Source organism: Rattus norvegicus, chromosome 12 (genome assembly GCF_021556685.1).
Source record: "Rattus norvegicus strain SHRSP/BbbUtx chromosome 12, alternate assembly SHRSP_T2T, whole genome shotgun sequence".
NCBI classification, from domain to species: Eukaryota; Metazoa; Chordata; class Mammalia; order Rodentia; family Muridae; genus Rattus; species Rattus norvegicus.
In genome coordinates this window covers 40,607,534-40,635,038 of record NC_141545.1, presented here as the reverse complement: position 1 = coordinate 40,635,038, position 27,505 = coordinate 40,607,534, and the positions used below count along the sequence as shown (strand labels likewise).

Below are 27,505 nucleotides of genomic sequence, written 5' to 3'. Positions count from 1 at the left end.
TCCCAGCAACCACATGGTGGCTCACAACCCTCTGATGCCCTCTTCTGGTGTGTCTGAAGACAGCTACAGTGTACTCACATATAATGAATAAATAAATACATCTTTAAGAGATTTTTCAGACTTAGAGCTAAGTGAAATAATACACACTTTTTTTTTCTTTTTTTTTCGGAGCTGGGGACCAAACCCAGGGCCTTGCGCTCTACCACTGAGCTAAATCCCCAACCTCTAATACACACTTCTAAACCTGGCACCCAGAAGTAGTGGCAAGGGGTGGGGAGTTTGAAGCCAGCCCTGGCTACATATAGAGAGAGAAGCTAGCTTTGGGTATATGAAACCCTGTGGGGCTCAGTGAGGGGCTCCGTTAATTCTCCCGAGATCTTGGCTAGGTCTTGGAGAGGGCATTTCCAGAAGTCTTAGCATAGCTCCACCCAGCTTGATCCCTCCCTCCCTCCCTCCCTCTCTGTATGGTAGCACAATTATTTGCACCCATATGTTTCACAAGCTATTGTGATCTGCCATGAGGTGACACAGCTGAGAACTGTCGCTGGAGTGGAGCCAAATGTCAGAAACAGCATTAAATCTCTCTCTTTCTTCAAAAGGGAGTCTGGCTTACTTATGTCGTTACGATAAAGCTAACACAAGACTCCAGCCAACTCCACAAGACGAGAAAAATAAACCGAAAGGTAGAAAGACAAGAAGAAATACCGTAGACGTTCGGAGATGTTCGTGAGGATTCACAGCTAGAATTCTAGCACTTAGGAGGCTGGGGCAGGAGGCTACCACAAAGTAAAGGCCAGCGTGGGGCTACCACGCGAAAGCCTGTCTTGAAAACGAACAATAATGAAATTAGTGCTAATAGTTAATAACATGACTGACTAACCTAAAATATGAAGCAGGGTGTGAAGAGGCAGCTCAGCGAGTGATGCAAATCCCCAGCTTCCTTGGGAAAAGAGAAGCATGGGGGTGATCCAGACGGGAAAAAGCAGGGAGTACCTACTTCAGGGGAGAATCTGTTTTAAGACAGAGCAGGCTTCCGGCTTCCTGCTCTGGCCTCCAAATACTCAGGCACGGTGCTCAGATGCACACGTGTGCAACACACACACACACACACACACACACACAGGCACGCACACACGGAATTTAAAAAGCCAATTAATTACCTAGGGATAAGTCAAACAAGAAATGTAAGTATTGGTGATTAACCTCTTGTCTTTTTATTGTGAAGATTAATCTCATTGCCAACATGATTGGGTTGAGAAACACTGAGGAAGTGAGAGAAGCATCCCTGTGGCTATGCCTGCGAGAACATTTCCAGACTTCCCGGATCCTGCGGCCTCTGAGGGTTGAATGATTTAATCCACTGAAAACCTGAATAGACTACTGGGAAGCAGTCGGGGAGAGAGCTGAGGCCTCATTGGAAGAAGTGGAGAATGAGGGGTTGGGGATTTAGCTCAGTGGTAGAGCGCTTGCCTAGGAAGCTCAAGGCCCTGGGTTCGGTCCCCAACTCCGAAAAAAAAGAACCAAAAAAAAAAAAAAAAAAAAGAAGTGGAGAATGAGAGCCCATTCTTGGGGACTGTACATTGCCGCGGTCCCTTCCTGCTATAGTAATGATGTGCTTCCAACCCACCACGGGGTGAAGAAGTCCTACCGCACATACCCCCCAGTCACCCATTTTCTACCAAACGCTCAGTCCATGAAGCCCTTGGGCTTAATCCTCTGATATTCGGAACCAGGTCTTTCCCTGTGAGGTGGTACCCTCATAGCCTTTGGTCACAGCTATAGAAAAGTAGCTAAGAGCAAACGCCACACATTAATAGAATGTTATGTCCACTGATTATCAAACTCAATACTATAAAAAACCAGTTTTCTCATGTTTTTTTTTTTTTATTTAAAAAAACCTTTCAGGTGTATTTCTTGTTGTTGTTGTTGTATCTTGCCTATACGTATGTACGTGTGTATGTATGTGTATGTATGTGTGTATGTATACCACAGATGTGTCTGGTACCCTGGGAGATAAAAAGAGAACATTTGATCCTCTGGAACCAGAGTTGTGAATGGTAGTGAGCTCCCACGTAGGTGCTAGGAACCAAACCCAGGGCCTGGGCAAGAGCAAAAAGCCAATCTTAACCCCTTAGTCATCTCTCCGGCCCCCAACTCCTACAATAAATGTTTAGTTTTTTCCTCTACTTACTTGTCTGTTTACTTCTTTTTGTGTTTAGGGTCTCACTATGTAGCCTTGGCTGGCCTGGAACTCACTCTGTAGGCCAGGGTTGTCTCAAACTCACAGAGATCCACCTGCCTCTGCTTCCCAAGAGCTGGAATTAAAGGCATAGCTGCCGCTCCCGAATACAACTGTCTCTTTAAGTAGCTTAGGCTGCCCTGGAACTTTCAATCCTCCTACCTCGGCCTCCTACAGTACTAGGATTACAGGATGTGTGCGCATCGGTACATCCAACCTCAGCTTTTGCAGTAATATGATGATTTTAAATGTCATATAGGGAGTCAAGATACAGCGCAATGATAAAATGTTTTCACAGCACAGTAAAGCCCTGGGTTGATCCTCACATGCAAAATAAAACAAAATCGATATAGAGATGCAAAGAGTGATAAGCCAAAGCATTCTTTTGAATAAAAGAGCTAGAGACGTGGCACGGTGGCACAATCCCCGGACCTCAGCACTCAGGCTGAGGCAGGAGGACCACCGAGAGCTCAAAGCTAGCCTGAAGTACTAAACACAGAGCTAAAGGCCAACCTGGAGACACAGTGAGATCCTGCCCCCCTCACCCCGGCCAAAACAAACAAACAAAATAAACAAAGCCAGGCCAGCCAGATGGCTCAGAAGGAAGAGGCTTGTTACCAAACTTGAAGACCTGAGCTCCCTTCTCCAGGGCCCACATAGTTGAAGGAGAGAAGCGATTCTAGCAAGTTGTCCTTTAATTTGCATATGCTCCCCTGGGCATTCTCAAGCCTGTCCTCTCTGCCACCCCACACACACAATCAATAAGTAATCAATAGGTAATCAATAAGTAGGTAGGGAACCACCAAAACCAGGACAATAGCACTAGCCAAAAATGAAACAAACATTCCTCTGTATGTTGGAGCAACGCTAGGACCTTAGGCCGGCCTTTAACCTAGCAGCTACCAGCTACTTACTTACCTCAATAAGTAAGTAAGTAATAAGTGTATCTAAAATAATAAAAAGGACCAAAGAGTAGAAAGACTAATATGTAGCGAGCCCTATTACAAAGTTACCAAGACAGAGTAACATTGAAGTTTCATTCAGGACAGGTTGAACAAAGGAGCAGATCCAGGTGGCTACAAAAAGATCCCCACAAGCACAGGCACCCAGCCTTGTGGAGAGGCTACCATTCATCCCCGTGGATTTGTTTTCTTTTGTTTTGTTTTGTTTTGTTTTTTTAAGGAGGATCTTGACCCCTATCTTTTTACCAGACTGGAAAATCAATTCCCGGTGAAGTTTAGATTTAAATGTGAAAGTCAATGAGGAGATTTTTCAGAAAAAAAATGTGATCATCTTCATGACCAATGGAGAAGGTTAAAAAGAAAGAAAAAAAAATCTCGAAGAAGATGCAACAGGAGCTAATGAAGAAAGCAAAACTGGGGGCTGGGGATTTAGCTCAGTGGTAGAGCGCTTACCTAGGAAGCACAAGGCCCTGGGTTCGATCCCCAGCTCCGAAAAAAAGAACCAAAAAAAAAAAAAAAAAAAAAAAAAAAAGAAAGCAAAACTAAACCGTTACTGTGAAGGAAGGCGAAGATCAACTGTGGGCTCTGTCGTGGTTCCTGGAGTCCTGCCTACAGTTTGGAGTCAGCCTTAACAATATAGCAAGACCCCGAGATTCCCATCTCAAACAGAAAAGAAAACAAACCTATTCTTTTTTTCCCCTCTTTGAGACTATGCAGCCTTGGGTGGCCTAGAATTCACTGGGTAAATCAGGCTGACCTCGAACTCATAGAGATCTCCCTGCCTCTGTCTCCCAGAGTGCTGGGATTTTAAAGGCGTGCGCCACCAGACCTACCCAATACCCACCACTTTAACCATGTCAAAAGACAACACAGCCTGAGCTCTAAAGTGCCTGCTTGGCCTGGAGAGATGGCTCAGCAGTTAAGAGCACTGGCTGCTCTTCCAGAGGTCCTGAGCTCAACTCCCAGCAACCACATAGGGGCTCACAATCATCTAGAATGGGATCTGATGATGTCATCTGGTGTGTCTGAAGACAACAACAGTATACGCGTATACATAGAAAATAAAAAATTGGGGTTGGGGATTTAGCTCAGTGGTAGAGCGCTTGCCTAGCAAGCGCAAGGCCCTGGGTTCGGTCCCCAGCTCCGAAAAAAGAAAAAGGGAAAAAAAAAAGAAAAGAAAAGAAAAAATTGGGCTGGAGAGGTGGCTCAGTGGTTAAGAGCACTGACTGCTCTTCCAGAGGTCCTGAGTTCAAATCCCAGCAACCCCATGGTGGCTCACAACCATCTATAATGAGATCCGATGCCCTCTTCTGGTGTGTCTGAAGACAGCTACTATATATAATAAATAAATCTTTAAAAAAAAAAGAGAGAGAGAGAGAGAGAATAAAAAAATTAACCTGAAACGCCTGCCAACTAGTTTCAGCCCTTTAGGAGCTGGAAGGGGAGGGCTTCATGAAAGTGAGGCCAGAGGAGACTCTCGAGAAGCTGTCTCAACGAGACAATAATACACGCAAGGGGAATTTTAAAAATCGTGCAGGGCACAGAGACACATGTCTACAGTTAGGAGACTAAAGCAGTGGAATTCCAAGTTCAAGGCCTTTGCATACCTGTGGTCTCCTGGTGAACTGAAAATATGGGCTAGGGAACTACTAAAACCAAGAGCACTGGCCAAAAATGAAACCAACATTCCGTTGCACACCCGACAGGCTCCAAACGCTAGGGCTGTCGGTGTGCGCCATCACACCCAGCCTTAAACCTAGCCAGCTACCCGACTGCCCCTCAAACCAGTATCTTAAACCCATTAACTGTGAGACAGCCATTGAATGGAAACCTATACAGCGGTGAAATAAATCAAGGATCACATAAAATAAATACTTTGAACTGTGGAATAAAAGAAAGTGGAATAAAAGAAAGAAAGTGGAATAAAAGAAGGAAAAACCATGAGGCTATGCAGTAGGATTCCACAAACGTAATGTAACCAGCAAGAGAGAATTTGGGATGCAGATCTCCATATGTCTGGGTGCTTAAAATCCATCAGCGCCATTGGCATAGGTGCACCTCCTTATATGTACACTTCAGCTGAAAAGTTTTTAGTAGAATATAGGAATGGGGGTTGGGGATTTAGCTCAGTGGTAGAGCGCTTGCCTAGGAAGCACAAGGCCCTGGGTTCGGTCCCCAGCTCCGAAAAAAAAAAAAAAAAGAATATAGGAATGGAAACCTCGTTTTTATTTTTAAAGGCAGGTCACTGCAGACTATGACACAGGCTTACAGTCACAACAACTTAGAAGGCTAAAATAGGAGGAGTACTTGAGCCCAGGAGTTCAAGACCAGGCTGGAAAACGTGCCAAAATCCGTTTATCCAAATGAAAGGGCTCAAGTGAGGAGCAGATGGCCAGTCGACAAAAGCTTGATTTAAAAACAGCAGAGGATCTACAGCCAGGGTTGTAGCCTGAAAGGCTAGTGGGCATGCCTCCCCCAAACCCATTTTTCTGTGTGTGTGTGTGTGTGTGTGTGTGTGTGTACATGTGTGAGTGTGTATGTGAGTGTGTGTGAGAGTGTATATGTGTGTGAGTGTATGTGTGTGTATGTGTGTGTGAGTATATATGTGTGTGAGTATATATGTGTGAATGTGTGTGTATGTGTATGTGTGTGTGAGTGTGTATGTGTAAGTGTATGTGGCAGTTTGTATATGTGTGAGTGTGTATGTATATGTGCATGTGAGTGTATATGTATGAATGTGTATGTGTGAGTGTATGTGTAAGTGTATGTGTGAGTGTGTGTGTGAGTGTATGTGTGTGTATGTGTGTATATGTGTGAATGTGTATGTGTGTGAGTGTGTATGTGTAAGTATATGTGGGAGTGCATGTGTGTGTTTATGTATGTATGTATGTGTATGAGTGTATATGTGTGAATGTGTGTGTATGTGTAAGTGTGTGAGAGTGTGCATGTGTGAGTGTTTATGTATGTATGTATGTATGTATGTGTAAGAGTGTGTATGTGTGAATGTGTGTAAGTGTGTATGTGTAAGTGTGTGAGAGTGTGTATGTGTGTGAGTGTGTGAGAGTGTGCATGGGTGAGTGTATATGGATGAGTGTGTGTGTTGAGTATATGTGTATGCGTGAATGTGTATGTGTGTGTGTGAGTGTGTATGTGTAAGTGTATGTGGGAGTGTATGTGTGTGAGTGCATGTGTGTGAGTGTGTGTGTATGTATGTGTATGAGTGTGTATGTGTGAATGTGTGTGTGTATGTGTAAGTGTGTGAGTGTATGTGTGAGAGTGTGCATGGGTGAGTGTATATGGATGAGTGTGTTGAGTATATGTGTATGTGTATGTGTGAGTGTATATATGAGTGTGTGTGTGTGTATGAGTGTGAGTGTGTTTGTATATGTATGTGGAAGCCACAGGTTGACATCAGGTGTCTGCCTCAGTCACTGCTCCATATAAAGAGGTAGGGTCTCTCACTTGAATCCAGAGCTCACCAATTTGCTTAATTTAGCTACCCAGCTTATCTCACGGATCCCTAACACTGGACTACTAGGTTACAGATAGGTGCTGTACCTGCTCAGTGTAGACGTAGGCACTGGGCATCCAACCTGGGTCCACATGCTGTCATAGCAACTGCTTCCCTGCTGAGCCGATGCCCCTTCTGAACTTGGTTGGCCGGCCACCCCAGCACTGTCCTACCACAGTGTGAGTTAATGTTAGGAGCACTGAGAAACCCCGGACAACTGCTGTTTCCTATTTATTCTCTGTCCCCATGGACTGTCAGTCCCCTGAGGCACACTGTCCCCAACAACCAGCTTCAGCATCGGTGTCCCAGGGACATGACAGGGACAGGGCCTACCTAGCACTATCAGGAAGGAGGACCCTGTGGTGGCAAGGTATTAGCCTGGGGCTCCTGGTCCTATTTTTACCTTCACAAGGGGAGGCAACTGCCCAAAACAAGTCAGAAAAGAGGAAGGAAAGAGGAGAAGAAGAAAAGAAAGGCAAGGGCCAGGGAGATGGCTCCGCAGATAAGGCACTCGCCACGCCAGAGGCAAGAGGTGACCAATGAGGTAATTTCCTCTCGGAGTAATTTTAGACCACCAAGGTCTACACGAGCAGCTGGATATGTTACACAAGTCAAACTATTCTGTCTTGCTTAAGCCAGCCTAGATACATTTGTCACCTCTGTCCTTTAAGATAAATGCACTTTTCCCCACTCTCCAGAAGGCTGTGTGGACTGAGGCTACAATGGACAACTGTTAATACCCCAGGAGAGCTGCAGCCAGCAACATGGTTCAGTGTCCAACCACCCATACCTCCCTGAAACATTCACATACACATCACGACCCCAGAAAGGGGACGAGAGCGGACCATGATGGCTAGTACCAATAATCCCAGCGTGTAGGAGGATGAGGCAGAAGGATTACTGTGAGTTTGAACCCAGTCTGGGCTACAGAGTAAGAGCTTGTCTCAAAACAAAAAAACAATAAGGTTAGCTCACCCTGCTTTCTTGGTTCTAGTCTGGCAAGAATATTAGAACCATCTAATTGGATCCTCCATGAGAGCCATGAGGTCCAACTGAAAGAAGAGGCCGTCGGGATGCGAACTGTATCTGGAAAAGGCTTGGGGAGTTTATTAGCAAGTCCAGGAAAGCAACATTACTTAGGCAAGCTAAAACAGCCAGACGGTGGGCCCACACGCCTTTAATCCCAGCACTCAGGAGGCAGAGGCAGCCAGATCTCTATGAGGTGAGTCCAGGCTGGTCTACCAAGTTCCAGGACACCCAGGGCTACACAGAGAAACCCTAAAGCACATATCTACAATCTCAACACCTAGAAGACCGAAGCACTGTGGATTCAAGACCAGCCTCGTTACATAGTAAGACCTTGTCTTAAAAACCTAAGAGAACAATTGTGGCAAATACTCTGGCCAAGTTGTCTGACACGCCCAGTAGCCAGCTGCCTTCATATTCCACAGGTGTGATTTTCATAAATTTTAATACCCACTAGCATGGCCATCATCAAAAACACAGATGGGATTATAAAATAAGGCTGAGGCGGGAGAATGGTTAGTTCTAGACCAGCCTGGACCTTATAATGCAACCCTGCTCACACAAATTTAAACACAAAAGCTCAAGAAACAAAACTAAACAAACAAGAAAATACTCAGTGCCAAAAGCAAAAACCAAAATCAAATCAGACCAGAACAAGCCTAGAGTGTGTATGAGGAGCAAAATTGAGCCACCGTACAGAGATCAGGACTTGAGTAGAAACAGGTCGACAGTCAACGGTTACCTTATACTGTGAGGATCTCCCACCGATGTTGGTACCTCAGTTCCTCAATATAGAAGTTGGGAGGAGGGAACCATGGGAAGGTGTTGAGGTCTTGAGGCTGGACCCCTTAGGGATAATTAATGTCTCCTAAATTCATTACCACGATATCAAGTTTCTATAAGGCAAGATGTTCCTTGTGCCCTCCACACCCCTGCGTGGTCTTTCTCTTCCCACCATCGGTCGAAGCAGCACATACTAACGAGATGCCCACACACTGTACTCTTGGACTCGCCAGTTCCAAAACCATGAGCCCAAATTAACCTCTTCTCTGTAAGTCACTCAGTCGACGAGTAGTCTGTCACGGCACTAGAAAACATGACTAAGATGCTGTAAGACTCCAGAGAAATGGGTGTTCGTGAAAACTTGTACAGTAAACATTCGTTGCGTTATTCATAGCAGCTGAAAGGTAGAAACAACCAAAATGCCCATGAGGGGACAGGTGGGCAAACAAAATGTGGTCCTTTGATATAAAGAAAACGAAGGGGGGCTGGAGAGATGGCTCAGCGGTTAAGAGCACCGACTGCTCTTCCAGAGGTCATGAGTTCAATTCCCAGCAACCACATGGTGGCTCACAACCATCTGTAATGGAATCCGATGCCCTCTTCTAGTGTATCTGAAGACAGCTACAGTGTACTTGTATATGATAAATAAATAAATCTTTAAAAAAGAAAACGAAGGAGGTGTACGAGGGGGCAGACGAAGGGTATGTGGGGGGTGGTAATCTGGAATTGCAGTGGTGAAGGTTGCAAAACACGGAATATTCAAAAAAAAAAAAAAAAGCCCACTGAACCGAACACTTTAAATAGGGAGGTTACATTATATGAGTTTAACTTTAAAAAGAAAGAGTTAAGCAAGGAACACAGCGCAGTTGACAGAAAAGTTGCCTGTCATGTGTGAGGCCCTGGGTTTACTTTCCAGCGCCACACACTTAATTAATTAATAATTAATAATTAATTGATAATTAATTAAAAGTGCCGATGCCCACAAAGAAAATAAGCAAATCGCCTAGGTTCCCCCTCACTCTTAGTTTTCAGCTCCGCAAGGCTTCCCACAGTCAGTGCCTAAACTCCAAATCCAAATTTCCCTGGGGCTTCCAAGGCTCTGATGATCTGGCCCCGGGGTTTCTGACAACACTCCCTCCTTTGTCATTCAAGGTTGAAAGTTTATACCCCTGGCCTTTTTCCCTTGCTGGTTTCTCACAGCCTAGACTACCCCCCCCACCCCCCCCACCCCCGTGGCTGATATATTAAAAATGGACGAATGGATGGATGAATGAGTGGTTTTCGTGTATGTGCCTCTGTCTGTGTCTGCTGATGCCTATAAAGGACAGAACAGAGGGTCAGGTAGATGCACTGGCGCTGGAGTTACAGGTGGTTTTAAGTAGCCTGACCTGGATGCTGGGAAACAAACCCAGGTCCTCTGGAAGAGCAACAAGTGATCTGCCACTGAGTCATCTCTCCAGCCCCATAGTTGATTCTCATCACCTGAGTATCTGTTCAAATGCCTCCTCTCTTCCCTGATGCCCATGCCTGAAGTGCAACCCTACTGTGTGCTTTACCCATCAGCCTGCTTATTTCCTCAAAGTTCTTTCAATCATTGCAAAGATAATGTCGTTAACATCTTTACTGCCGGTGGTCCTACTAAAGAGGGCAGGGTCCTTGTCGGTTACATCCACAGCCTACCATGTAGGCAAGAAATGATTTTCCAGAAAGAATGGTGTCATCAAAGGACTTTCCGTGTGATCTGAAATGGCACCTGCTACCTGGTAGAAGGTCGAGAGTGCTAAGCCACCAGCCTTACTTGGCAGGTCCTCAGAGAGTTTAGCCATTTGCTAAACATGGAGTGGCAAGCCACACCCTAGGCCTGCCTAGAACCCTGAGGAAGCGGGAGGCATAACCCCTCCCCTGCGTGAACACATGAAAGTCTTTTAGGGGTCACGAAGCACTCAGTGTTTACCCAGCAACCCACAAACAAACGAGAAGGAGAGATCTGAGATTGCGTTGTTGACACCCAAGATAGAGACCGGGTCCAAACCACCTCATAAAACTGTGCTGGCAAACATCCTCTGAGCCAGCTTCTCAGGACTTTGCAATCTAACCTGTTCTCCAGAGTCAGGCTTACACCTGCTCTCACCTCCTTCGGAGAGCACATTCTTTTCTGAAGCAGCTGTAAGTCTAAACGGGCGGGCGGCAGTGAAGACCTCCCCTGCCCTTCTCCTGCCCTGCCTTTGGCACTTACCCACCAGGAGTTTGACGTCTCGGACTGTGAAGTCAGGGTCTGGCATCCTGGAGAAAAGAGAAGTATGAATATTTAGTTAGAATAAATAAATAAAGAGATAGGTAGGTAGATAGATAGACTCTACCCTGAGTCAAAGGGGAAGCCATTTTTTCAAAAAGGGGTCCTTGTTCTAAGCTTGGGCATATGAGAGAACCCCAAGGACAAACCTAGTAAACTAGATAAGTACCTTCAGGAAAGTCACCCAGAAGCACAGAGTAGGCTCCCTAACTATATGAGAAAACGCAAGCTGAGCCTCAGGGGAGAATGGGACATCACTGGTCACCTTGCTGCAGGACAAACTAAAGTGTGGTGTCAGGGACCTGCTTTTTTTTTTTTTTTTTTTTTTTTGGTTCTTTTTTTCAGAGCTGGGGACCGAACCCAGGACCTGCTTTAATTTAGGTCGTCTCTGTCCCTTTAGAAAATATTTTCCATACAATTATATACTCAGACGGCATAATACTCTTGAAGCACTAAAAAACAGGAAGATTGTGAGTCCCGGACTAGCAACACAGCAATAAACTATCTCAAAAAAAAAAATTACAAGATTAAATAGTAAATGAGTAAAGACAGAGTCAGAAAGGGGACAGCATGCTTTTATGGACAGTGTCAGAAGCCCACAATCCCAGCTCTTGGGAAGTGAAGGCAGGAGGAGCAAACATTCAAGATTATCCTGTACCACAAAGTTAAGTCTGAGGCCAGCCTGGGCTCTTAAAGAACAAAAACGAGAAGGAAAACAGAGATGCTAAAAGGCAGGTGCCACACGCTTTTAAATCTCAGTACTCAGAAAGAGACGGGAAGATCTCTATGAGTCCAAGGTCAGCCTGGTCTCTACATAGCGAGGTCCATGCCAGCCAGTGAGGAAGACGCTGAAAGTCTCATGTCTCCGGTAGGAAGTACACGAATGAGCATAAGTAGAAGCTAGAGTGGGAGGCAACCTAAAACCCCTTTCTTATCCATGATCGAGGATTGGAGCCTGTTCTTCCAGCCTGCCCCCATCTCTCCCCAACCCAGAACCCTAGCGGTTCTGCAGAATACAAGATGGAGAGAGGCATAGGAGAGGAAACACACACCCTTCACAGAACGAGACCCATTTCCCACACATTGGGAGAATGCTCAAAAACATGCATCCTGGTACCCTAGTCCAAGCACAGAGGATGGCCAATCCCTTCACAACCCATGCTTAACGCAATGCTCAACAGGAAGTTGTTTCGTGGGACCAGAGTAGACCAGAGAGCAGTGGGAGATCCATCACTGCTTAAAATGACCAGGATAGACTAGATGTTGGTGGGGGAGATCCATCACTAGGACTTCCAAATTCCCGAAAAAAAGATCAGCGTTTCCTCTCGGGAGGGCCTTGAACAAGGAGGAGCTGTTCCCAGATTTTAGGCAAAGTCCTTCTGGAAGCACTAAGTGGGCTCCCCGACTCTTCTCCCTCCTTTCTGACCAGCTTTGAGTTGTGATGGGGAAGAAGACCAAGGAAGAAGGGATTAATTTCAGCCACTTACTTGATTCCTAGTCCATCCTTGTCTCGAAAAACCAGGGGAACCCTGAGAGCTTCTCTCTGTACGTACTCATAGTTAAAATCTGTTGGGGGTATTTGAATGAAAAACAGTTATCCGGTTAAGTTATTAAATGGTCAAGAGGCAAATCCACTAGATGCAGGTACCAGCTAGATGGTAAAACTCTCTGGGAAAATAACCAGAAAGTAGATAAGGCAAAACCATGCCATCACTCCATCCGCTCCTCTGCCTACTCATTCCCTGCATGCCCCACGGGTCCCAACTTGTCAATGAACAGCCCAAGGCCAGCCAGGACTCGGGAGGAGACTTAGAAAGAACTCTACGCTGAAAACTCAGTAGTTACTATTGAGAAAGAGGGACAGACAAACACCAGGCTTGAGTCAAGGCAGGAAAGGGATGGCAACATTGAAGCAAGCTACCTGGGAGGACCTCAACCCCTGGATAGACCGGGAAACGCTGAACATCAGTGAAAATCTTATTGTAATATCCTGGATGGTGAAGGGGGTGAGGGGAGCTGGTTTCCCTGGAAACTATGTATTTGGTGCCAAAATAACTAGGGAACTGGGCATAGCTTTGTTGTCTTGCTATGGTGAAATTCGATTGGAGCCCATCATCGTACTTGCTTCAACTGGATAACCAGGAGGGTTGTGCTAATGAACTAGGAGGACGGAGCACAGGAAGCCCTCCCCCCAAGGAAGACTCCACAAGGCAGTTTTCTTTCAGTAGTTTGCATGATAGAGATACAACGCCCACCCAACCCCCCAATCCTATCCAAAGCCCCCCAGCCTTTGCCTAATTCTTTCCCTCCTCAAGTCCCGAGCCAGTGGCTCTGACCCAACCATATCCCCCAGCATGGACGTGAGGGATGCTGGGCTACATCCTCTTTCCTCCCAAATCAGGTGACTAATGCAAGGTACCAAGGGCACCAGTCCTTTCTAAGCTGGTCAGAAAGGAGGGAGAAGAGTCGGGGAGCCCAAGCCCTAGGGAAGCAGTTCAGCCGGGAAGCCTTTGGGGGAGGAGGAGGAGGAGGCAACAGGCTCAGGAGAGAGAGAACAAAACCCAGAGCCGAGAAAGCCCTGACCCCAGAGGCTCAGATCCCCAGGGGCTCCTAGTGAATGGGGATTCCTCCGGATTTAAAGGAAGAGAAGTTTGAGACGCTTCTGTTTTGAGGCTAAGGGTTCCTTCTGCATTTCAGCTCCTCCCTCCAGTTTTAAGGGCAGATCTGAATTAACAAGCAAAAGCCCAAGCCCTCTCCCTTTGAAAGAAGCCAGGGCAGCAGCTTTAAGGATGCCCTTGGAGCTCCCTAGATGGTAACCTTCCCGGTCTACACACCCCCCAACTCCCCACCCAACCCACCCTCCGGTTTCAGCTTCCACAAATGGGCCTGAGAAAAAGCTCGCAAATCCTGGCCTGAGAATTCCTGACAAATCACTAGGAGGGAGCGTTTGCACATTGTTTTCTCATAGGCTTTGCCAGGCCCGGTAAAGTGGAGGAAGAAAGGGGGAAGAATTAAAATCCCATTTGTGCCGAGAAAATATAAACGCAGCTGGGGCTGGTACCCTGTTTTGGGGTGAAATTTCTTTGGGGAAAAAATAAATAAATAAAAACTTCCCTTCCCCCACTTCTCCCTAACTTCACCAGAGCCCCAGGAGGCGGTGAGCACAAAAGAGAAACTTCAAAAAATGCAAAGCCGGGGACAGTTTCCTCTAGGGCTAACTCCAGGCCTCAGCCACTCAAGCAGAACCTGGAGGAGGGAGGCTCTTCCCCTGCTGTCAGCCCACTGAGAGGACAGGGGTTTCCAAGGGGGGATGGGGAAACACAAAATGGAAAATGAGTAATTAAAAGGAAACTTTAAAAAGTCCACACACCCTAGGAAGGCGTGGGTAAGCCAGGGCTTCTCCCAAACTCCAATCCTACAGGCCAAAATAGGATGTGGGTCCATAACCTACAAAAGACCCCCAGGATGCTGGCTGGGGAGGTTCGGGGCTCCTAAAGCCTCACTTCAAACAGGAGTATCACCCAACCGAACATGTCTAAGAAACACCCCAGCCATTCTGTCAGTAGGAGAGCCAGGGAGACCCAAAGCCAGGAGGTCCCTCCAAAACCGTGTCCACCTTCTGCTTCCTCACCGGAAAGGCCAGAGGACACAGAGCTCTCATGTCAGCCATGGGAAAAGACCCTGTCTCCCAAAATGTACCAAAGTCTTCCATTCAAACTGCCAAGGAACTGGGATTTTAGCTCTGGGCCTGAACAGGTAATTCATTACATTATACAAACTAGACCCCCAATTCAGACTGTCAAGGCTGTAGCGCTAGAGGCTTCCGGCTTGGGGAGGAAAGGATAGCGCCAATAACGCCCAACAGCCCACTTAGTTCCTTCTCTAATCCTGTAGGGCAGGGCCCAAGAAGGAAGAAAGGCGCTTCAGACCCAAGGTTCAGCCTCAAAGCCCGAAGGGGCGTAACCCTAACAAGGGAAGACGCTGCCATCTTCAGTGCCAAAGCCCACTGCCAGTTCATAACCCGCAGGGCCCAGGGTGATAGGGGCTTGTTTGGGAGGCTTCAAGCTGAAGGCCGTCACTCCGATGTCCCAGGGATGTCGGGAAGGGCTCCTGCCAGGCATTGCACCTCTGGCAGCGCAGAGAGCGCAACTGGCTTGGGAGAGTAAGGATGCTGCGCTCACGCCCTCCCTCAGTCCCAGAGTCTGTCCCTGGGTCCCTCTCAGTCCAATAGCCCCTTGGCAGTGACCAGCCTGGTGTTGATGATGGGTACAGTCAGGGCCTAGGCCCACGCCAGGCCCAGCCCTCTTCCTGCCTGCCCTCCTCCCTTACCACCCCCCCACCCCCAGTGCTCAGTCTCGTTTCGTCACCGGATCCCCTGGAATGGGGGACGCGGGCGCGAAATACGAACCCAGCCACAGGCAGCTCCCTCCCCACGTGCGCGCTGGCCCTCTGCACAGAGTGCAGCCAGGAGAGGGGGTGCCTTACCTTTGCCTTCCATGGCATGCACGAAGTCCCCCTGGTATAGCTGGCTACGTAGCTTCTCCTCCAGGCTGAAGCCACGAACGCTGACAATTTCCTCCACGTCCGACAAGTCTTCGTTCTCGTCGTATCTCTGGCGGTCAATCGCACGCTGCGGGGACCCAACCAGAGAACCCGGGACATTACTGAGAGGACTTGGGGGTCTCCTCTCACCCTGGGCCCACCAAGAACAGGTGCAAGAGTGGCGCGCCCACTGCACCCCAGCATTGCAATCTGAGCAACTTTGCGCAAATGCCAAAGATGCTGGAAAACAGAAAAAGGGGCTCGCACCCCCAAGGCCCGACTGCTCTTACATGAAGCAATCCCCTCCTGCATCTTTGGAAGCCATCGAAGTGTTATTTGGGGCTTTCCTCTGCCCCCACCCCAGTGATGTGCTACGCTTTGCCCACTCGACTGGGAGCCTGGTTATGTAACCCCCGAAGGGGGCTCTGGGTATGAGCTGGCGGGGCAGATGTAGGCCCCGAGAGAAGCCGCTGCAGCACCCGGCTCAGCGGTAACAGCAGCCCCGGCGGCCACGGCGGCCAACCCGGGAAGCCGGAACCCGGGGCCGGCGGCATTACTAAGGCTGGAGCTGCTCTCGAGCTACAGAAAAGCTGGAAAGCTGAAACGGAAGGGTTGAGACCCTAGCGGCCCCCGCCGACCGACCGCTAGTGCAAGAAGAGGAGGGGAGGGGAGGAGGTTAAGAGCGTGGGGAGAGAGAGGCAGCCGGCCCACCACAAAGCTTCCACCAGAGACCCCCAAAACGCACCAGCAGCTGCCTCATCTCCCCACGAGCGCGCGCGCACACTCACTTCCTAAGGAGACTCCCCCACCACTCCCCGCATCCTTCTTCCTCCTCCCTCCGCCGCTCAGCACCGAGCCCCGCAGCCCCCCAGATCCCAGGCGAACCCCGAGCCCGCTCAGCCCCTTCCACGCCTTTCGGCGCTACCTCCTCCCCACTTAAGTGTCTGAGACCCTGAGCCTCACAAGAGACTGGAGGAGTAAGCTGCTCGCTTCCTTTTGCATGCAATTTATTTTTTTCCGGTCCTCTTGCAAAATACAGAAAAGGAAAGAAAAGGCAGCGAGAAACAACCAAAAATAAACAAATAGATAAATCGATCATATACCAGATACAGATTTGGGGGAGGAAAAAAAAAAGCTACACACCAATCTTCTTCCAGAGTCTTTCTCTGCCTCCATTTTTTTAGGGGAGTTCACCAATTAATTGTCAACACTCCTGCCCCCTGCATTTTGGCGGAGGGGGAAAGGAGGGAAGACCAAAGAAAAGAAACCAAAAAAAAAATAAATAAATAGAGCAAGCCAGAGCCGATATCTACAAAGTTTTGCACCAACACTTAAGCAGATCCGTTTGCAAAGTCCTAGGAAACCATTTTCAGCAGTTGTGGGGGGGGAGGCGTCGACGTCATAATCCCCGGAACGTAAACATTGTTGCCGATCGGGCTCCGAGCTTGCGGCTAGGCTAGTTGGGGAGAAGGGGGGCTCGGGTTGGGGGTGTCGGGGACCGCAGCCGTAGGAGGTGTGGGGCCAGAAGGGAGCCTGGGACGCACCGGGCGCCGTTAGCGCCTTGGCATCGCTGTTTTGTTGTTGGGTCACGAGTGCGCCTCTGCACGCAGGCGCCGCCGCCGCCCGGGAGCTGACTTTTGGAGGGCTGAGTTGCAGGCGGCGGGCGCATCCCAGAGATGGCGGGGCAGGGAGGGAGGGAAAGAGAGGAGGGGGTGGGGAGGGAGGTGCAGATTTGCACGGATGGCCTCAGCGGGAGGCGCGGAAATGCTAGCCGAGCCTGCTGGCGTGAAAGCCCCCGGGGCCTGGCACCCCCAAAACCGACCCCCCCACTTCTGCCCCTGTCCTCCTTGCTTGGGTTACCCAGGGCCGCCCCTCTCTTCCTTCAACCACCTTTCCTCATTACCTAGGCTGGCGACCTAAATTCAAAGTATTTTGCATGTATGATTTCTTTTTCTGTTTTGCTTTCCTTACTGCATGTCTAGGGGGGAGGGGCCAGCCTGTCCAGACCCCTATCCATTTGCGAACCTGCCATATTTCCATATGGCATCCGAGGGGCTCAGAAAGAAATTAGCGGAGCTCTGTATCTGTACAGACTGCATAACTTTTAAACTCCCGGGCTGAAATAATATGGAGACACAGGCACAGGTACAGGAAATACAACCAGTCCACAGCCTTCTCAGACTGCAACTGACCGGAAGAAAGCCTTTCGCTCATTCATTCGGACAGCCTCGGTAGTACAGCCCTGAAACAGAAGTTGGGCTTTTAAAAAGAAAGAAAGAAAGAAAAGTCTCTACACTCGCTGAGAAGAGATAGTCGATACACAGGAGGGACTAGAGAATCGGATTCACCAGGCAGGCAAAAGGTAAGCCTCTCTCCTGCGGCAATTTAGGGGAAAAGTAGTGATGTTCGTGGCTTTCTGGGGTACAGCACCTTGATTAATCCATACTGTTTTCTCAGCGGAGAAGGTAGGGGCAGCCTTTGTGAATATGCGAGGGGTATCAGATCCCCCAATGTTCCTCTGTCTTTTAAGTAGTGCTTGTGACTGCTCCCAGAATTGGCCCTCAGTGGTCCTGGAATTCCAAAACGGACAAGTCAGGCCTCTTTTTAAGTTGGGAGAAAGGCTGGCCCCAAACTTTGTTCCCTACGGCCTCTTTCTTGCAAGGGCCTAATGACTTTGCACCAGGGATGTTCTGCGAGACCTCCCAGGTGACGCTACCATTGACTGCAGCTTCTTATTCAGTGCAGGAGCTAAAGCAGGTCATTTTGCGCACCGGGGAAACCCAGATTCAAGAAATGAATTTAGGTGACTGCTCTTCCTATCTTGTCCTCAACGTCAACAGCACTGATTCAGACAGATGTGGGGAGGAAGTGGCCTTGCCACCTGAAATCAGCTGTGAGCAGGCTTGGTCACCCTCCCTTACACTAGAATTTCCTACCGTATATTTCTCTACTTTTTCCACCCGCCCCCAAATCTACTCTTTGAAGTTTGTTTTAATTCCTATCCGTGTACGTTAGTGGTAGAAGTCTTCTACGTAAACCCCAAATTTGTCACTGAAATTACATCTACGTTGGATCAGCTGCGCCCACTGGGACAGCCTTTCTAACCATCCCTGTTGGAAACCAGGAGCCAGCTGGGGATGTGATTCAGCGGCGAACTAGGCCCAGCAAGCCTGGGTTCTGGGTTCCATACCCAGCACCAAAGAGGGGGGGGGGGATGACGTGGGGACATGGACCTCTTTACCTGGCTCTTCTCGTGAGAAAGAATCTTTTAAAGGAGATGTCTTACGGCCTTGCTGCCCCGTTTTGTAAACAAGGAAGCTGGGAATCAGAAAGGCAGAGCTACTGGCTCTCAACCACGCTGCTTGCCTTTTCAAATGCTCAACTTCATTTATGCTTCAGGCTGTTTTCAGGAGGGGCCCAGGGCTGAGAATCAGTGGGTTAAGAATTAAAGCAAAACTGTCAAATGGGACGTTGGACATCTTCCTGCTTCACCTACCTCCCTGGGGTTCTCTCCCCTCCACCTCTCCCCACCCCCCTGTGGCTTCTGAGTTTTCCCCCCAAAGGAAAAAGTCTGATATCAGCCAGTTTCTTAGAGTGGGCAGAGGTTACTCAGTCACCTGACTTGGTCCCCCTCCCTTTCCAAACCTGGAGGAAATCACAGACTTGGGAGAAGAATGAGCCAGCCAGGTATTTGTCCCCCTTTGACGCCCCCAGAATGGCCACCCCTCTGCTGGGTCTAAGTGGTCACTCAGTAAACGTTGAGCCCTTGATGGATCACCCTCTCCGGCATATTAGCATCTTCCCTTTATCAGTAATTGGCAGATGAAAGCCTTTGTCCTCGGTCGAAAGAATTCCAAGCATTCCCCCCAAGTGGGGGAGGAGGTTATTTTGGGCCAAGGGGGGAAGGGCCAGACCCTTGAGCTCCAACTTTGGCTGAATGTCCCCCAGGAGCTGGGAGGTGAGAAATGAGAAAGAGAAAGGGGGCTCGTTTTGAGAGGTGAACTTTTAACGCAAGCCAGCCTCGTTGGAAATGAAATACCACATTCCTGTACCATCCTTGTAAAAGGCTCGGTCAGATCCTACCTGTGTTATAGTCAATTGTGTCATCCATCCTCACAGGGGTAATGAGCAGCTCTGTGTCCAAAGACAAGGGGACAGAAGACAGAAATGACAGCTTCACTTGCACAGACACACACTGTGGGCTTGAACGTCCCTGGATGGACCACTCAGAAACCAGGGATTCTGGACTAGGAAGGAACAAACTGCTCTTACGTCGTTAGTCTAGCTCTTGGCTTTCCTATTTGTGAGACGAGGGTAGCCTGGAACTTGTTTTGTAAACCAGGCTGGTCTAGAAGTGTGTAAGCCTCCAGCCTCTGTCTCCTGAATCTTGGGCTACCCTAGTCTCTAGCTCCAGGCGCTGAAGCACTTAAGAGTGCCTTTGAACAAAGCCCTTCATATTGGCATCTCTTTAAATCTATTTCATAGCTATTTCATAGCTAACGCTCAAAGACATGCTAAATTATTTGACCACAATGGTATTATGATGACAGTGATCTGAACCAAGAGCTTGGAAGAATCTGGAGCCCACAACTCTGGCCGCTATGGAAGCCCTGCCTATGAGTCTGTGACATTTATTTAGAACCCAGCCACTCATGAGTACTAAGAACTCACTCTACTACTGAAATACACTTACAGCAAAAAAAAAAAAAAAAAAAAAAAAAAAAAAAAAAAAAAAAAATTAAAGTTAAACTGGGCATGGTAGTGCATGCCTGAGCAATATAATAAAACCCTGTGTCAAAAATAAAAAAATTAATGGGCTGGGATTATGGCTCGGCGATGCAGTACCTCACTGGCGTCATATACAAGACCCCGGATCCAATCCCACTGGGGCAGCAGGCAAACAAACAGCACTTAAAACAAGGAGGCTATGGGGTGTCTGCCATCATGGCTCTTACGGTACCTTACCGAGCTATTTATTTATTTATGAGTCAAGGTACCAATTTGGCTTCCAGCTCCATCATCAGCTGTCTTAGAACATTTAAGAGGATGAGGAGTTCACGGAGGCAAGGATATGTAAGGCAAAGGTTGTATGGAAGAACACACCTCTGTGCAATGTGAATTTTGCAGCCTTGGCGTTTGAAGCGCTTGCTCCCGGTGCCTTCGGTGTGGCCCAGTGCGGGAGCCTGGTGGGATACCAATTGGATGGGCTTGGTTTACCTGCCAAGATCTTACCAAGGTGCTAAATGTCCAGTGGAGGATAGAGTCAAGAACCATATAATAAACCTTAAGGCAGGCATGGTAGCATATTAATCTCAGCTTTTAGGAAGCTCAGGATGGGGAGTTAAAGGCCACAATGCTCTCTATGGTTACCGGACTGTAAGAGCGTGTGGGAAATCCAAAGCCGGGCTCACACTTAATCCTAGCACTCGAAGGCAGAGGCAGGATCTCTGTGAGTTTGAGGGCCAGCCTGGTCTACATAGTGAGTTCCAAGACAGGTAATGCTACACAGAGGAATCCTATCTTGAAAAACAGAAAGAGAGAGAATATATGTTTGTATGAAGTGACTTAATTATATCCTTAATTAAAAACATGATAAAGAATACTAAATCTTGATTACTGCTTGGATAAACCAAAGGAGATATATTCATAGATCGATGCTTAATCTTTCCTATGCATTGGGTTTTCTTTGGAAAAACATGACAATGGAGAAAGGCAACAGGAAGAGAGGAAAAGAGCTAGCCTTTGGTACATTGTTAAATGTTAACTCTGTGTGTGTGTGTGTGTGTGTGTGTGTGTGTGTGTGTGTGTGTGTGTGTTTACTGCCTGATGCAGACCTGAGGGGTTTAATTTCATTCTATGTGGTGTAGAGCCTTTTCAATTCTGCACCATGGAGGTGTGTTAACTACTCAGGAATGAATTCAGGTTAGTGGGGTACCTCAGGAATAGAGCGTTTGTCACCATGTAGAGACTCTGGGTTCAATCCACTACACGCTAGGGGATGGAGCACGTGAATAGAATTAAGGCAGTAAAACCTTGTATGTGCGAGACCCACCACGGACTGATTGTATGACTTTTGGAATTTAAAGTGTACTCTTATTTTAATATGGCAGCAGACCAAGCCGTCTCTGTTAAAGTGATTGTTCTCAGATATCGCCTGTTTATTTTGTTTTGCAGTCCTTGGTGCCTTGTGGATTGAAGTCAAAAGAGAGAAAACAAAACTGTACAAAGGCTGTCAGGCCTGACCCTTGGGGAAAGGCTTAAAGTTCTACTTAGCGTTCTGATTTTGCTTTTCAATTGTGTCTCTTCTTGTGTAAGGGCTGGAAAGGACCCTGGAGACCACAGGTGAGTTAAAGGGTTAATGCTGTGAAGAGAGTCATAAAAGTTCAAAGATTCTTTCAAAACTTGCATCTTGAGATTGATGGACAGGTGCGGTAGCCAATGGGAAGGGGAAGGCAGGCATTACTTCATCATGCTCACTTGTCACTGGTTGACAAGCCCTGAGGGATGGACAAGAAGGCTGGCAGTTAACCCTTCGGGCCCTACTCTGCCCTTTGCACTTCTTCTTGGAAGCATGAAGCTTCCAGACTGAAGAGCTTCCAAAATTTCCCACCTTCAGGTGTTGTCTTTGGGTCCAGCCCCTGGCCCCTGGAGACGGGATCTCTGCTATCAAAGGGATTCCCTCTGAACAGATGTCCTGGAGTAAAGTTTTGAGCTTTCTAAAGACCAGGAATCAGCTGACCTTGCTGAGGAGGCCAGGGAGAAGTTTGATTCACTTTTTTTTTTTTTTTTTTTTTGGTGCTGTCAGAACACAGACCCATGGTGGAGACATTTCCATTAATCTTGTAAAGTGATCAGTCACTGGAAGGATTGAATTGCATTTCCTGCCCAAAGATGTGGAGACAGATGACCTTTGCAGCAGCCCTCAGACCCCCGGTTCACAGCTGGAGAGAGGATGTGTCAGCATTTGCCTTCCAGTCTCACCCAGCCCTTTGTTCAGAGCTCGAACCCTTTGTGCTCAGTCTGCAGCAGGGGGATTTTGTAATTGTTGATGCAGATTTTTTTTTTCCCTAACCTCCCACTTCTTAACAGCTTCTGAGAAACAAACTCTTATTTGGCAGAAGATGGTATCTAAGAGCTGCCCCAGAGGGAGAACCAGAATAGATGTGGGGAATTTTGAGAGGCCGCTTGGCCTTTTGGCTATAACTACTGCCCTTTCCTCAGTTTCCCTGTATACAGTGGGCCAAACTGGACGGAGTCAGAAGTCCAACAAAGTCATAATACCTCATGTTAAGTGGCTCTATTTAGAAGAAGAAGAAGAAAACAAGGCTTTTACCTATACGATCTCAAGTCAAAGGCACTTAGAACTAAAGCATTTATGTAAAAGGACACGAAAACCTAGACAGTCCCTCAAGGTGCCGGAGAGTCTGTTTTCTCACCTGTGAAATGGAGGTTTTAAGGCAAAACCCACTGCAGTCTCACTATGTGTCCTATATGCTCACAAAAGGGCTCACCCAGTAATGGTATTCAAAGGAAGCTGATGCTCTGGGCGCCATAACCCCAACATTTTGCTTTCTGCTGAGTTTTAAGGTTCAGGGGAGAGTCATCTGTGGAGGTTGAATAGCTGTTTCCCCAGCCAGATTCCCTCCAAACCTAACCTAACCTTGCTCGGTGTTTTGAGTCCTTTGACTGAATACTTTTGTCTCCTCCAGGCCTCTGTACCTGCTGGTCCTTTCTCTCTACATTTTTATCCTGCTAGCTCCAACATCCCTCTTCTAGAAGCTGCTTGGATATCTCATTTCCTGTCACCTTCTAACGCTAAACATGTTTTTGTTGTCCCGAGATTTCCTCAGGGAATCAAACCCAGGACCCCAGCAGGAACTAAGATGAAAGAATCCTCCGTTCCTATAATGGCGAGGTGGTTCTATAGAACCACACCCTCCTGGTGGTCCTTGAATTGTTTCCAGATTATTTTTTAATACCTAGTACAGTTTAAGAAATAATGGCGCAGAAGAAAACATGGGAGTTGGGGAGAAAAACTATAATTCCTCCCAGTACCGGTGAACTTATGGCCTCACTCAAGATAGGCAAGCCCTCTGCCACTGGGCTATATCGCCAACCCTTTTTCTCTTATTCTTTTTGAAACGTAGCCTTGCTAAATTGCCGAGGCTAGCCTTCAACTTATGATTCTCATCCTTACCTGGAATTATAGACACAAGGCCCAGCAAGATGGTGTTGTGATAGAGTCGCGGCTCCGGTCCAGACAGACCACACCAGGCCAAGGCAGTTCCAAGTGGGAGAGGTTTATTCTGGTGGAAGGGGATGACAGAGCCAAAGTGGAGCAAAGAGAGAGAAAAAGAAGGGTCGGGAAGGGTCCGCCTTTTTTTTTTTTTTCCCCAGAGACTGACGTAACAATTCGCAGGTAATGGTGGGAAGTAAACCAAATGGACTCTGGGAGTGTATGGCCATTGCCATGGCAACACATGCTCCGCTCGCTGTCGCCTATGCATGACGTCATCTCTGGGTTCGCAGGCGATCTACAACCGTAAAACCGGTTCCCGATACCAACAGATGGGATTCCTTGTGACAATTTTTTTCCCTATGCTTTAATTGGTTTTATGTGTGGGGACGCACCCTAGCGCTTATGTGGAAATCAGGGGACAGTGATTGCAGGAAGTGGTCAGTTCTGTCACTCCACCGTGTAGGTCACAGGGATCAAACTCCGGTCACCACATTTGGCAGGAGGCATCTTTGTTTGCTGAGCCATCTTGCCAGGACCTAGCGTGTTCGTTCGTTGTTTTGAGACGGGCCTTGGCTGGCTTGGGGTTCGCACTGTCTAACTAAGCTCAGAAAGATTCCCTTACCCTCAGCCTTGCGAATGACAGGACTACTGGCAGGAACTACTACCACACCTAACTCCAGAAGGAGTTCTTTAAAGTTTATTTTCTCAGGATGGAGATAGAGTTAGAGTACTTGGTATCCGGTCCTACATTCAACCCCTAGAACAAAACAAAACACCAAACCTAGGTCCGGGCAAGGAAGGGTGGCCCAGTGGTTAGAGTGCTGAGCCAACATGGGGATTCCAACACATAAGGCAGGGCTGGTCTTACGCATACCAGTACTGTATGGAGGTAGGGGCAGGAGGATTGTTGTAGCTTCCTGGCTGCTAGCCTATGAGAATAACCTGAGTTTGAATTTGAGAGAGAGACCGTGCCTCAAAGGGATAAGGTGAAGAATGAGATATCTATACCATCCTCTGGCCTCGGTGAGCACACGTGACCAAGCATCTGCATATAACACACACATAAGTAATAATCAAATGCCCAAACGCTGAACCTGCGGCTATAGGGAGAGCCGATATATTTTTGTTGTCTATACTTCTAGACAGCAGTGAGATCGGAGAGATCCTGTACCAGGTGCCTCTGATTTGGGCACGATAGGCAATCACTTAGCTACACCACCCACAACCCCGTCTGTCACTGTCTTTAATATACTCCATATCAAACAGGAACTCTGTTTACTCTAAAACTACAGGTTAAATAGAAGCCCACACCCTACCCCAAGTGCGCGCACTACATTTCTCCCTAAGTGCGCACACTACAGTCCCTCCTACAGTGCGGAGTTTCTCTTTCCGGCATAAATAACTGTAATAGCTTTCATGGGTGGTGTCACCGGCTTTTAACCCTTTTCAAATAGCAGTCAGTCATTTGTAGATCATTCGGGAAGCACTACCTTGATATACGCATGCGCGCATGTACGCACGCTCGCCCGGCAGCCTTTATAGGAAACCCTCCTGTTCCCTCCCTCCCAGTGCCACCTGTTCCTGGCAGAGAACAGGCTTTCCCCAGGGGAGGATGGAATGTTCCGAAAAAGGACAGTTGGCTCTTCTCCCCAGCTCCAAGAGAAACTCTTAATCATCTAACATCTGCCTCTTTTGTTTAAGTAAAAATTCTTTGCAAAGATAGATCTTGCCTTCAGTCCCATGAATCTGACTCGGAAGCTACACTTTTAAAAATACTTAGGGGTTGGGGATTTGGCTCAGTGGTAGAGCGCTTACCTAGGAAGCGCAAGGTCCTGGGTTCAGTCCCCAGCCCCGGGGGAAAGAAAAAAAAAAATACTTAGGGCCTGGGGAGTTGGCTTCTGTGTTAAGAACACTTGTTCTTACCAAAGGACCTGAGTGGCTCATAACCACCTGCATGTTCGTTCGTTCTCTCTCTCTCTCTCTCTCTCTCTCTCTCTCTCTCTCTCTCTCTCTCTCTCTCTCTCTCTGACACACACACACACACACACACACACTTGAGTTAGGTACAGCGCTCACCTTTAATCCCAGCACTCCCAAGGTAGAGGCAGGTGGATCTCTGAGTTCCAGGACAGCCAGGGTTAAATAGGGAAACCCTGTCTCTAAATGAATTTTAAAGGCGAGACAGGCTTGAGAGCAGCGACCTGGTTTAGAAGGTGAAGGTGCTGACCTGTTAACCTGATGATCATCCCCGGAATCCACATACAGATAATAGCAACATTTCTTTTCAGAAATGGAAAGTAAAAATTAAAGCTTAAGACCTGGCCTTTGGTCTATGGCACGGTATAGTGTTTGCCTAGCGTTTCTGAGGCCAAGCACTGTTCTAAGTAATCAAAAATAGTTTACTATACCTAGCTTGGGCTACATAGCAAGACCATGCATCAGCAAACTTAAGTATACAGGGTTGGAGAGATGGCTTAGCGGTTAAGAGCACAGACTGCTCTTCCAAAGGTCCTGAGTTCAATTCCCAGGAACCCTATGATGGCTCTCGACCTTCGCCAGAATCTAACTGAAGCGGTGTAATTGCGTCAGAACTCTGGCTGGTAGATTGATCCTATGTGGTTTACCAGCTGTGCGAACTACAGGAATTGCTTCACCTTCCTGGGACTCTGTTTCCTCCCCAGTAGAAAGGAGGCAGCAATACAAGCTGTCAGGTAGACCATGACCAGGAACAGATGCTGAAGGTAAAACGCCTTGCAGAGTGTCTGGCGCACATTAAGGTACCGTCATCGTCATTCATTATAGTAAAACAACCCGAAGGGACCCGGAAGTTTATTACAGAGTTGCTAGGCACTGAAAAGACAGCACGCAGTCCAGCACACTCAGTGTTTATTGGCTTGAATCTGTGAACTCAAGGGGAGAGACCGAATCTATGATGTTATTTTGGCCCTGGTAGATGAGCTTGGTTTTTTCTGTTTTGTTTTGTTTTTTTAGCCCCCTTCGGTGCTAAGCATAGAACCCAAGGCAAGCTCTACCACTGACCGGACTTGGTAAATTCTGATTACAACCTGTGAGGCTGGAGAGACAGCCCAGTGGTGAAGGGCACTTGTTGCCTGTGGTCGGGACTGGGTTTGATTTCCGGCACCTACATAGCACGTCACAATCATTTCTCCAATCCTGTGAGATCCATTCTCTTCTAGCATCCATGGTGCATCAGGCACACACGCGATGCGCATGCGTAAGGGCAGGCACGAGGTTTATGCCTATAAAATCTTTTTTTAAAAAATGGCTTGAGATTGGGGACTTAGCTCCGAAAAAAAGAAAAAGGAAAAAAAAAATGGCTGGACGTCACATGCTTTTAATTCCAGCACTCAGGAGGCAGAGGCAGGAGGATCTCTGAGTTCAAGGCCAGCCTGGTCTACAGAATGAGTTCCAGGAGAGCCAGAGGGACACCGAGGAACCCTATCTCCAAAAAACAAAAGTAGGTTGAAAAAAAGGGGGGGGGGGGAGGCTGAGTTCAAATCCCAGAAACCACATGGTAGCTCACAAACATCTGGAATGGGATTCGATGCCCTCTTCTGGTGTGCCTGAAGACAGCAACCCTGTACTCACATACCCAGCTGATGCCAGACGTGGAAGCAGGAACCAGGAATGCCTGGCCCAGGGGTAAGCAAGCATCTACCTGTGACTTTGAGGCTGGCTTGGTGTTACGTACCAAGTTCCAGGCCAACCTAGGGTACACAGTAGGAGCCCGTGGTAGCAGGAGAATAGATGTTAGAAAAAGTCCACAAGTTCTAAAGAGTTAAAGTAGATGGACTGACCCTGGACTCTGTCCCCATAGGTAGCAATGAATATCCTAGTAAGAGCACCAGTGGAAGGGGAAGCCCTGGGTCCTGCTAAGACTGAACCCCCA

At 47.8% G+C, this 27,505-nt stretch overlaps 1 protein-coding gene and 1 long non-coding RNA gene across 9 annotated transcripts in view; one reads left to right on the top strand and one right to left on the bottom strand.

Moving 5' to 3' along the window:
• The window catches only part of Kdm2b (lysine demethylase 2B), a 127,151-nt gene extending 110,246 nt beyond the window's left edge, over positions 1–16,905 (bottom strand). For 3 of the 8 annotated variants that reach the window (XM_087578445.1, XM_087578447.1, XM_087578451.1), the window contains exons 1-4: positions 16,102–16,142; positions 15,300–15,444; positions 12,302–12,380; positions 10,758–10,804 (exon numbers count right to left, since the gene is read on the bottom strand). In XM_087578445.1, the coding sequence (XP_087434571.1) occupies positions 10,758–10,804; positions 12,302–12,380; positions 15,300–15,444; positions 16,102–16,116 (286 nt within the window). In that variant the 5' untranslated portion in view covers positions 16,117–16,142. 8 annotated transcript variants of the gene reach the window in all.
• An 83-nt stretch (positions 16,906–16,988) lies between these two features.
• On the top strand, positions 16,989–26,895 carry LOC148002326 (uncharacterized). Its single transcript, XR_015634827.1, has 3 exons — positions 16,989–17,718; positions 21,531–21,698; positions 22,162–26,895. It is a non-coding gene; the product is annotated as an uncharacterized LOC148002326 (long non-coding RNA).
• The last annotated feature ends 610 nt before the right edge of the window (positions 26,896–27,505 follow it).